Source organism: Trichomycterus rosablanca, chromosome 3 (genome assembly GCF_030014385.1).
Source record: "Trichomycterus rosablanca isolate fTriRos1 chromosome 3, fTriRos1.hap1, whole genome shotgun sequence".
Taxonomy (NCBI): Eukaryota; Metazoa; Chordata; class Actinopteri; order Siluriformes; family Trichomycteridae; genus Trichomycterus; species Trichomycterus rosablanca.
Window position 1 is genome coordinate 23,438,808 of NC_085990.1, and position 11,537 is coordinate 23,450,344.

The 11,537-nt window shown below is 39.6% G+C and overlaps 1 protein-coding gene, 1 non-coding gene and 4 pseudogenes across 2 annotated transcripts; 5 read left to right on the forward strand and 1 right to left on the reverse strand.

The window, feature by feature from the left end:
• Positions 1-1,808: 1,808 nt before the first annotated feature.
• Positions 1,809-3,563, reverse strand: snai2 (snail family zinc finger 2). The gene is made up of 3 exons (XM_062991996.1): positions 3,485-3,563; positions 2,636-3,142; positions 1,809-1,990 (listed from the first exon to the last, which is right to left on the reverse strand). Exons 1-3 carry the CDS (start codon positions 3,561-3,563, stop codon positions 1,809-1,811), a joined length of 768 nt encoding a protein of 255 aa, XP_062848066.1.
• Positions 3,564-5,321: 1,758 nt separating this feature from the next.
• LOC134311023 (5S ribosomal RNA) lies at positions 5,322-5,440 on the forward strand (annotated as a pseudogene).
• A 295-nt stretch (positions 5,441-5,735) lies between these two features.
• LOC134311036 (5S ribosomal RNA) lies at positions 5,736-5,854 on the forward strand (annotated as a pseudogene).
• Positions 5,855-6,490: 636 nt separating this feature from the next.
• On the forward strand, positions 6,491-6,609 carry LOC134311018 (5S ribosomal RNA). Its single transcript, XR_010011385.1, has one exon. It is a non-coding gene; the product is annotated as a 5S ribosomal RNA (ribosomal RNA).
• Positions 6,610-8,755: 2,146 nt separating this feature from the next.
• Positions 8,756-8,874, forward strand: LOC134311020 (5S ribosomal RNA; annotated as a pseudogene).
• Positions 8,875-9,388: 514 nt separating this feature from the next.
• Positions 9,389-9,507, forward strand: LOC134311026 (5S ribosomal RNA; annotated as a pseudogene).
• Positions 9,508-11,537: the final 2,030 nt, after the last annotated feature.

An 11,537-nucleotide genomic window follows, 5' to 3' on the forward strand; every position in this document is an offset into this window, starting at 1 on the left:
CATTTCCTACTTCGTTGCCACGTTAAATGATCTTAGATTTTTAAACAAATTGTAATTTAAGGCAATGAGAATATAAGGCAACAGAGGTAAATTTTTAAGTCATTTATGTAAAAAAAAAAAAAAAAAAGGTTGTGCAACACTTTATCACCCATGCAAAAAAGTAATTGCCTCTAAACTTAATCATTATATTTGGTAGCAACAACTGCAACCAAACATTTCTGTTTACTGGACAAATGGCTGTTTTGCACAGGGGCATTTGATGTTGTATAACTTTTTTCTTTTCCTTTTCTTTTTTTGTTCTGGTCAGTGTTGCTGCAAATCTGATTCCACTGAGATACACTGGGCACAAGGGCAGCAATTTAGTGCAGGCTCCCTTCAGACATAACCAATCATGTCCATGTAGACACCTAACCAGCCAATAGCACTGCTGAGATCCGGGGGGGCAGGGTCTAGCGTAGTAGACTGCTACACCACCAGGCATTTTGGGCAAAGACTTTGGAATAAGCTTTTCAAGGCACTTGATGGAACATCGCAAGTCCCATGACTGTCCCATGACAGGCATTTTTACATAGCAATACTTTAATTTATATATAAAATTGTATTTTGTAAATAGAATTAGGCACATTAAGAATGTATGCCTGCAACACACTCTAAAAATGTTGGGACAGATTAAAAAAAAAGTTTATAGAACATGTAGGTTACAGTGTTCCACAATAAACAGGAGAATTAGTGACAGGTGTGGGAATCATGGGAATCAGGTGGGTATAATGGCTCACCTCTTTACTCCAAACTTCGGGAGAAAATTGTCAATCAGTTCAAAAAGAACATTTCTCAATGCAAAATTTAGTCATTCACCATCTTCTATTCAAAATATTGTAAAAAGGTTTAGGGAATCTATAGAGATCTCAGCCTGGGTAAGGCTAACCCAGAAACCACTGTTGAATGTGCGTAACCTTTGAGAAACCGTCATGCTGCTATGACAAATGCATCCACATGGACTCGGGAATACTTCAAAAAACCATTGTCACTTAACACATTCCACAGCTGCAACCTGAAACTCCATTAAACAAAAAAGTCGTACATCCATTTCTATGCAGAAACATTCTCTGGACGCGAGCTCTTCTCAGATGGTCAGAAAGGCAGTGGAAACATCTGCTGTTGTCAAATAAGTCCAGGGAAAAACAGACGTGGAGTTTTCTGTGCCAAAGATGAAAAGCACCATCCAGACTGTTATCAGTGAAAAATGCGAAGGCTAACATCTGTCATGGTATGGAGGTGCATCGGTGCCTATGGCATGGGTGAAGTACCATTGATGCAGAGGGCAGATATTAGCAATTAAGAAAATGAAACCATATTTCATATGGTTTCATATGGTTTCATTTCATTCTTTGGTCATTTCATTTCATTTGGTTATCAGCTTTTTTTTGTTTGCATACCTTTCTATGTAAGAAAATAAAAAATATAATAAAGTAATTGTCATTACCCTTAAATATCTAAAAAAAGATAATAGTTGGCACAAAATATTGCTTAAGGCAGAGCTTGCACAGTCCCCATTAAAGCTCCCCAAACAGAAACAGTAAACCATTTTACAGTTAACAGAAAGGTAAAAAGGTAAACTTAAAAAAAATAGTGACAATACTGTTAAAATAGGAAACACATGATGGAGCACATGATAACAAGGAATGTTTTTTGCACTTAAATGAAAAGACTCAGTCAAAACCACCCAGGACAGTCATTTTTCTGTCCAGGGAATGTCGCAATTTGTATGGCACTTTGAAAGAAGCAAGTACTTTCTGGAGCAGTATTTGTCAGTGGGCCATACAGCAGCCTGATTCCTCATGCTTGTGCAGAAGTGACATTCTAGAGAAAGTTTTTGAACAGTTCTTGCACTGGTACTTTTTCACATCTGAGTGTGTTTGCAGGTGTGCACGAAGATTCGACCTGTCAGCAAACGCCCGGCTGCAGTGAGAACATGAGAACGGCTTCTCACCTGTCATAACATAAAACAGAAATACAAATAAGTTGATAGGTCATTGGCGAGAAAATTCTCAGTAGCATATAAAAGCAGCAGTAGTTCTACAGTGCTACATAAACACTTGGAGTGCTTAGTATGGATCAATGTCAATACATACATCAGTACATTGGGCTACTGGATGCATTATTTCAAAACTAAAAGTTTGAATTGTCTGTAGTGGTCTGTATTGTCAGACCATTATCTGTAATATAGTTATAATAAAAAACATGTGGTAGATAAGATAATCTGTATAGTTTGGACTTGTTAAAACTTGATAAAACTGCAGTAGTATATACAGTCTGGGCCAAAAATCTGAGACCACAAGTGAAAATGCTTCTAATGCTGAAAATGCTACCCCCAAATGTAATGCATTTTTTTCATTACAAATCATATAATTAGAAATCAAACAATTTGTGCAAAATACAAAAAGAAATTCTGATTTTTGTCACTCAAACTCATCAATAAACACCATTAATGCATAAAACATAAAACAAAATGGTAAAAGATCAGTTCTAGTCTTTAAGAGCCGATAATTCCTTAAGGAATCAAACATTGTTTTACTATGGTATTCCTATAAAATAACTTGTTTATATGCATGTATGAAGACATATGCATTCTCACCAGTGTGGGTTCGGATGTGCCCCTGCAGCAGCCAAGGACGAGAGAAAGCTTTCCCGCAAAGCTTGCAGACGCAGGGCAACGTGTGTGTCCTTATGTGCATCTTAAGTGCCCCGAGGCTCACATACTCCTTCTCACAGTACTTGCAGCTGAAGGCTTTGCGTACCTGCGCGTCACAGTGGAGCTGCTTGTGCTTGAGCAAGCCTGCATACGTGGAGTAGGACTTGTGGCACAGGCTGCAGTGAAACTTTTCCGCAACGTCCAAAGTGCCCGAGCTGGTGATGGACAACAGGGGTGGCTCATCTTCGTCGCTTCTTGGGCTTTCTAGGACGCCGCGGACGTCTTTGGGTGATGGGTATCCTGACACAGGTGACAGATCAGTAGGCAGCGGGGACAGTGGGGTATCGCTGGCCGTCCACACAGTAATGGGGCTGTAGGCCACTGGGCTTAGGACCCCGGGTTGGATCATTGGCATTGGCAGAGTTTTAATAAGAAGCGGTGACAGGAATACTGAGAAGCACAAACAAACCACAATTAAGAGTATGTATATATATATATGTATATTTATGCAATAGATGGTGTTTATCTTTCTTCTAAAAGTTTTTTTACTTTAATTAATTCAAACAACGATAAAATAAACTATAAAAAACGCAAATCTCATATTTTAACTAGTTCTGTACACATCGATTAAACCTGGCTTTATTAATGCTGACCCGCTATATGCTATTTAACTCTCTACAAGATATGACACATGCTCAACTAGTTCGACAGATGAAGCTGCTGGTGTGAACCTAACAATGTATATGAAATAGTTTAACACAGTATTAACATTTCTACAAAACAAATATTTACCTGTTGGACATTCCAGTTCACTGTAATTCGGCTTCTTGGCAGAGTTGAAATGCTTTTTTACGAGAAAAGAACGAGGCATCTTGAGCTGTCCCTACGAGCGGAAAGCAAATATAACGGTTCCTCCACACCCAGTTCACTGAAAACACCAAATCCCAGCAGCTGTCTAATCCTATAAAACACTCCAACACAGAGTCATCCTTCAGCTCGGTTAAAACTCCACGTCCCGCAAGTCAAATACTTTCAATCAGGTGCAAAAGGTGGAGTTTACCGTATTTACATAAATCACAGTCAGGCTGTTGTTGCACAGCCTCCAATCCGCTGCTAAACGCGCCGTTCATGTTACTTGCACGCTGTTTAATGACCTGCTATTGGTGAGTCGGTCTCAGTTGGGCGGAGCTCTGTCAGTGGCTGAGAAAGAGACAGGTGCTTTTTGAAGAATAATTTAACTGGTAGACGTGAGCAAACTTCGGTCCTGCAGAGTAAGTAGTTCTGTTGAACGATAACCTCTGTAAATTAGGGGTGGTAGTGTTCCAAACACCACAGTATGCCAAACATCACGTGCAATTTCGTATTAATAAGTCAAAAAGGGGAAAAGGAGACAATTCGCAATGCATTTAAATTTGCTTACCCGAATACACTTATGCTACATGCTCTCGAAGGGTCCGAACCCAAGGGTGCTGAGGTTTAACGTATTACCCGCACTACGATGCCATTTAGCCTACTATACAGAATCAAGTGAACAGGACCTGGTAATAATTGATCTGTTTAATAGATGTAACATAAAATAATATGAAACCACACCCTACATATTATAGTTTGCTACTAATGGAACACATTCTGTTCTTTAGATTTTATAGTCATTTGTTTATAACAACCTAACAAAATATTATCACGCTAGGATTGTTTCAGAAACTGAGCCATCAAGAATAGTAAAGACGGAATAAATTTGATTGGCTTAAGGATAACTACAACGTTTTTCTTTACTTTCCTTCTTCTTTTCATTTTTTTCCTTAATGGACCCTCTTTTGCTGTATACGTTTGCAAGTTTTTTTTATTACGCACATTGGTATTTTAAGCGTTTTAAATATGCAGTTGTACATTTAAAACTGAAGTTACACTGAAGTCATTGCCTGGTTTGGGATAGTTTGTTGTCGTTGCACGGCCGGTCTGTCAATAAAAGACCACTTGTTCCCTCTTGTGTTCATTTTCAACAAAGTGCGAACTGTACTGAAAGGTTAGGTGTCGGCGACCAGCCCTGTTTGCTGATGTCACATCGCCATCTATTGGTGTTTAAGCTTATCTGGTTTTTTAATCAGTTACAAAAATACTATTTTAACTGTCTGATAGTCATGTTCATTATCTGGAATGTGTGAAAATGACACACCATTACAAAGCTTATAATGTTCCAAACCATAGTCTACTTAAAAGTCGGAATTACAATTCTTATTTTCTGTAAATATTTTCTCATTTTTTTGTTCACAACTTGAGTGTTTGTTGCCAGAAACTTTTATTTTTGTCTCTGTTCGAGTCTGCTTCCAGTGATATTTACCAGGTCACATTTGTGGTTAGATAAAATAAGTTCTTTTTTCTTGTCTAAGTAGTTTACTGAAATGATATGATTGCATCGTATTGTGACTATAAAATGCTGCCACTGACGTCCTTTTCCAGACAAGTTTGTTACAGCACAGGTTGGTTTAAACTTATTAATAAATGCTCTTACAATTGAATTAATCATTTAGGTTGGGTTTTTATAACAATTTCCTGTAAACAGAGAGGTCTGTTTACAGAGTACTAACTGTGGATTTTACAGGACTTCTTCAGTTGTCTCGTGAAGTTTGTTTACGGCCACACCACCTCGGGAATGCCTGATCTCGTCTGATCTCAGAAGCCAAGCAGGGTTGGGCTTAGTCAGTACCTAGATGGGAGACCGCCTGGGAATACTGAGTGCTGTAAGCTTTTCATTTTTTGGTTTCAGCCCCATTCATGAAGGTCTGTCTGTCTGTCTGTCTGTCTGTCTGTCTGTCTGTCTGTCTGTCTGTCTGTCTGTCTGTCTGTCTGTCTGTCTGTCTGTCTGTCTATCTATCTATCTATCTATCTATCTATCTATCTATCTATCTATCTATCTATCTATCTATCTATCTATCTATCTATCTATCAAAGGCCTTCCAATTTAATTCCAGCCCAGATAGCTGGCTACCACTCAGAGAGCTAGCTGACTAGCTATAACAGGCCTTTAAATCCAGCCTCTTTCGCTTACGGCCACACCACCTTGGGAATGCCTGATATCGTCCGATCTCAGAAGCCAAGCAGGGTTGGGCTCAGTCAGGACCTAGATGGGAGACTGCCTGGGAATACTGAGTGCTGTAAGCTTTTCATTTTCTGGTTTCAGCCCCATTCATGAAGTGTCGTTTAGCTGTTAGCCAGCATAATAAAGGATCTGTCCGTCCGTCCGTCCGTCCGTCCGTCCGTCCGTCCGTCCATCCATCCATCCATCCATCCATCCATCCATCCATCCATCTATCCATTTATCAAAGGCCTTCCAATTTAATTCCAGTCTAGATAGCTGGCTACCACTCAGAGAGCTAGCTGACTAGCTATAACAGGCCTTTAAATCCAGCCCCTTTTCGTTTACGGCCACACCACCTTGGGAATGCCTGATCTCGTCCTATCTCAGAAGCTGTAAGCTTTTCATTTTTTTGTTTCAGCCCCATTCATGAGGTGTCATTTAGCTGTTAGCCAGCATAATAAAGGATCTATCTATCTATCTATCTATCTATCTATCTATCTATCTATCTATCTATCTATCTATCTATCTATCTATCTATCTATCTATCTATCTATCTATCTATCTATCTATCTATCTATCTATCTATCTATCTATCATCATCTATCCATCTATCTATCTATCTATGAAAGGCCTTGCCTTTAGTTCCAGCACAGACAGCTAGCTACCACTCAGCTAGCTGGCTGGCAAGCTAGAACAGGCTTTGAAATCCAGCCTCTTTCGCTTGCGGCCAAACCACCTTGAGAACACCTGATCTCGTCCGATCTCAGAAGCTAAGCAAGGTTGGGCTCAGTCAGTACGTAGATGGGAGACCGCCTGGGAATACTGAGTGTTGTAAGCTTTTAATTTTTTCTTAAGCCCCATTCATTCAGTGTCATTTAGCTTCTATCTATCTATCTATCTATCTATCTATCTATCTATCTATCTATCTACAGTGTATCACAAAAGTGAGTACACCCCTCACATTTCTGCAGATATTTAAGTATATCTTTTCATGGGACAACACTGACAAAATGACACTTTGACACAATGAAAAGTAGTCTGTGTGCAGCTTATATAACAGTGTAAATTTATTCTTCCCTCAAAATAACTCAATATACAGCCATTAATGTCTAAACCACCGGCAACAAAAGTGAGTACACCCCTAAGAGACTACACCCCTAAATGTCCAAATTGAGCACTGCTTGTCATTTTCCCTCCAAAATGTCATGTGATTTGTTAGTGTTACTAGGTCTCAGGTGTGCATAGGGAGCAGGTGTGTTCAATTTAGTAGTACAGCTCTCACACTCTCTCATACTGGTCACTGAAAGTTCCAACATGGCACCTCATGGCAAAGAACTCTCTGAGGATCTTAAAAGACGAATTGTTGCGCTACATGAAGATGGCCAAGGCTACAAGAAGATTGCCAACACCCTGAAACTGAGCTGCAGCACAGTGGCCAAGATCATCCAGCGTTTTAAAAGAGCAGGGTCCACTCAGAACAGACCTCGCGTTGGTCGTCCAAAGAAGCTGAGTGCACGTGCTCAGCGTCACATCCAACTGCTGTCTTTGAAAGATAGGCACAGGAGTGCTGTCAGCGTTGCTGCAGAGATTGAAAAGGTGGGGGGTCAGCCTGTCAGTGCTCAGACCATACGCCGCACACTACATCAAATTGGTCTGCATGGCTGTCACACCAGAAGGAAGCCTCTTCTGAAGTCTCTACACAAAAAAGCCCGCAAACAGTTTGCTGAAGACATGTCAACAAAGGACATGGATTACTGGAACCATGTCCTATGGTCTGATGAGACCAAGATTAATTTATTTGGTTCAGATGGTCTCAAGCATGTGTGGCGGCAATCAGGTGAGGAATACAAAGATAAGTGTGTCATGCCTACAGTCAAGCATGGTGGTGGGAATGCCATGGTCTGGGGCTGCATGAGTGCAGCAGGTGTTGGGGAGTTACATTTCATTGAGGGACACATGAACTCCAATATGTACTGTGAAATACTGAAGCAGAGCATGATCCCCTCCCTCCGGAAACTGGGTCGCAGGGCAGTGTTCCAGCATGATAATGACCCCAAACACACCTCTAAGACGACCACTGCTTTAGTGAAGAGGCTGAGGGTAAAGGTGATGGACTGGCCAAGCATGTCTCCAGACCTAAACCCAATAGAACATCTTTGGGGCATCCTCAAGCGGAAGGTGGAGGAGCGCAAAGTCTCGAATATCCGCCAGCTCCGTGATGTCGTCATGGAGGAGTGGAAAAGCATTCCAGTGGCAACCTGTGAAGCTCTGGTAAACTCCATGCCCAGGAGAGTTAAGGCAGTTCTGGGAAATAATGGTGGCCACACAAAATATTGACACTTCAGGAACTTTCACTAAGGGGTGTACTCACTTTTGTTGCCAGTGGTTTAGACATTAATGGCTGTATATTGAGTTATTTTGAGGCAAGAATAAATTTACACTGTTATATAAGCTGCACACAGACTACTTTTCATTGTGTCAAAGTGTCATTTTGTCAGTGTTGTCCCATGAAAAGATATACTTAAATATCTGCAGAAATGTGAGGGGTGTACTCACTTTTGTGATACACTGTATCTATCTATCTATCTATCTATCTATCTATCTATCTATCTATCTATCTATCCATCTATCCATCTATCCATCTATCCATCTATCCATCCATCTAATCCATCTAATCCATCTATCTATCTATCTATCTATCTATCTATCTATCTATCTATCTATCTATCTATCTATCTATCTATCTATCTATCTATCTATCTATCTATCTAATCCATCCATCCATCCATCCATCCATCCATCCATCCATCCATCCATCCATCCATCCATCCATCCATCCATCCATCCATCCATCCATCCATCCATCCATCCATCCATCTATCTATCTATGAAAGGCCTTCCCTTTAGTTCCAGCACAGACAGCTAGCTACCACTCAGCTAGCTGGCTGGCAAGCTAGAACAGGCTTTGAAATCCAGCCTCTTTCGCTTGCGGCCAAACCACCTTGAGAACGCCTGATCTCGTCCGATCTCAGAAGCTAAGCAAGGTTGGGCTCAGTCAGTACGTAGATGGGAGACTGCCTGGGAATACTGAGTGTTGTAAGCTTTTAATTTTTTCTTAAGCCCCATTCATTCAGTGTCATTTAGCTTCTATCTATCTATCTATCTATCTATCTATCTATCTATCTATCTATCTATCTATCTATCTATCTATCTATCTATCTATCTGGAATAGATATCTATCTATCTATCTATCTATCTATCTATCTATCTATCTATCTATCTATCTATCTATCTATCTATCTATCTAATCTGTCTGTCTGTCTGTCTGTCTTTCTGTCTGTCTGTCTGTCTATCCATTCATCAAAGGCCTTCCAATTAAATTCCAATTAAATTCCAATTAAATTCCAATTAAATTCCAATTAAATTCCAATTAATTTCTATCTATCTATCTATCTGTCTGTCTGTCTGTCTGTCTGTCTGTCTGTCTGTCTGTCTGTCTGTCTGTCTATCTATCCATTTATCAAAGGCCTTCCAATTAAATTCCAGTCGAGATAGCTGGCTACCACTCAGAGAGCTAGCTGACTAGCTATAACAGGCCTTAAAATCCAGCCTCTTTTGCTTACGGCCACACCACCTTGGGAATGCCTGATCTTGTCCGATCTTAGAAGCCAAGCAGGGTTGGGCTCAGTCAGTACCTAGATGGGAGACCGCCTGGGAATACTGAGTGCTGTAAGCTTTAAATGAAGCATCTCCTCCGGGTTACAGTTATGAACATAAGCCACGTCTTAGTGGTCGTGGTGGAGGAATAGCCGCAATTTATGACAAGGACATACTGTAGGTCTCACTGTAAAATCAACTCCCATAACAAACTCGTTTGAAGTTCTTATCTCTGACATAGCCAATAAATGTTCATCTGATAAAACTAGTATGTTTAAGCTGGTTACTGTTTATCGACCTCCTGGTCCTTACTCAGAATTTCTTAACGAATTTGCCGATTTTCTTTCTAAATTAGTTTTATCAACTAAAAAAGCTTTAATTGTTGGTGACTTTAATATCCATTATGAGGATAAATGTAATCCACTCAAAACTGCGTTTGACTCTATTTTAGAATCCTTAGGCATCACCCAAAATGTAACAGGACCCACTCACCGCTGTAAACATACCTTAGATTTAATACTTACTTATGGTATAAACATAGACAACCTGGAAATTGTACCACAGAATGACTTAATCTCTGATCACTCTCTACTAATTTATGAAGTGTCCCTGTCCAATAAGGTACAGCAACCAAATCGTTTTAAATATAAGCGCACTATTACATCTGCAACTGCAGCAGCGTTCATAAACTGCCTACCAGAATTACCAAATATATCAGCATCAGAACCTAAAGAACTAGATCAGGCAACTCAAAACTTAGAGACTGTATTGCGCGCAACCTTAGATAACGTAGCCCCACTTAAAACTAAACTGATTAGGGAGAAAAAACTTGCTCCTTGGTACAATGACCACACATGCGCACTTAAACAAGCAGCACGGAAATTAGAACGCAAGTGGCGTCACACTACACTGGAAGTGTATAAGATTGCTTGGAAAGATGCTCTAACTGAGTATAAACATGCACTTATAAAAGCTAAATCTTTATATTTTTCGTCCCTAATAGAGAAAAATAAAAACAATCCTAGAATCCTTTTCGAGACAGTGTCCAAATTAACTAAAAACGCCAATGAAACTGAATCTAATATACCGCCTGACTGTACCAGCGATGATTTTTTAAAATTCTTTAATGACAAGATAGAAAAAATACGACTTCAGAGTAAGAGTGTGTCACTTACCAGTGTTAAGTATGGACTCACTCCGAGCAGCATTGGTGATAATAGTAACGAGTTAATCCAACTAAATTCCTTTAATCCAATCTCCCAAAATGAACTAACTGTGTTGATTAAATCATCGAAGTCATCATCGTGTATACTCGATCCTGTTCCAACTCGTTTACTTAAAGATTTACTCCCAGCTATTGTGGAGCCCATGCTTACATTAATCAATGCATCCCTTAGCCTTGGATATGTACCTAAATTGTTTAAAAGTGCTGTTATTAAACCCCTGATTAAAAAACCTAATCTTGATCCACATGTTTTATCTAATTATAGGCCAATTTCAAACCTTCCTTTTGTCTCAAAGATATTAGAAAAAGTCGTTTCCAAACAGCTATGTTCTTATTTGAATGAAAATTGTATTCATGAAAAATTTCAATCAGGATTTAGACCCAACCATAGTACCGAAACCGCATTAATTAGAGTAGTTAACGAGTTGTTAATGTCTTCTGATAATGGATGTGTCTCTTTTCTTGTTCTATTAGATCTTAGTGCAGCGTTTGATACGGTCGATCATAACATTTTACTGGAGAGGCTAGAAAATACAGTAGGTGTTAAAGGACTCGCACTCTTTTGGTTCAAATCATATTTGACTGACCGCTCTCAATTCGTTTATGTAAATAATAAATGCTCGGAAACTACAAAAGTAAAGTATGGTGTTCCACAGGGGTCGGTACTGGGACCGCTATTATTTACACTCTATATGCTTCCACTAGGTGAAATTATTCATAAACATGGCATAAACTTTCACTGCTATGCAGATGACACACAGCTGTATATATCAGCCAAACCAAATGATACTGACACAATCAGTAAGATTGAAGATTGTGTAAACGACATAAAAAACTGGATGTCATGTAATTTTCTTTTACTTAATTCAGATAAAACTGAGGTT

Coding starts and splice junctions, on each gene's coding strand:
- snai2 (XM_062991996.1), bottom strand. CDS start 3,563: ATGCCTCGTTCTTTTCTCGTAAAAAAGCATTTCAACTCTGCCAAGAAG. Junction 3,143..3,484: donor TGAACTGGAATGTCCAACAG/GTAAATATTTGT, acceptor TGTGCTTCTCAG/TATTCCTGTCACCGCTTCTT. Junction 1,991..2,635: donor GCACATCCGAACCCACACTG/GTGAGAATGCAT, acceptor ATGTTATGACAG/GTGAGAAGCCGTTCTCATGT.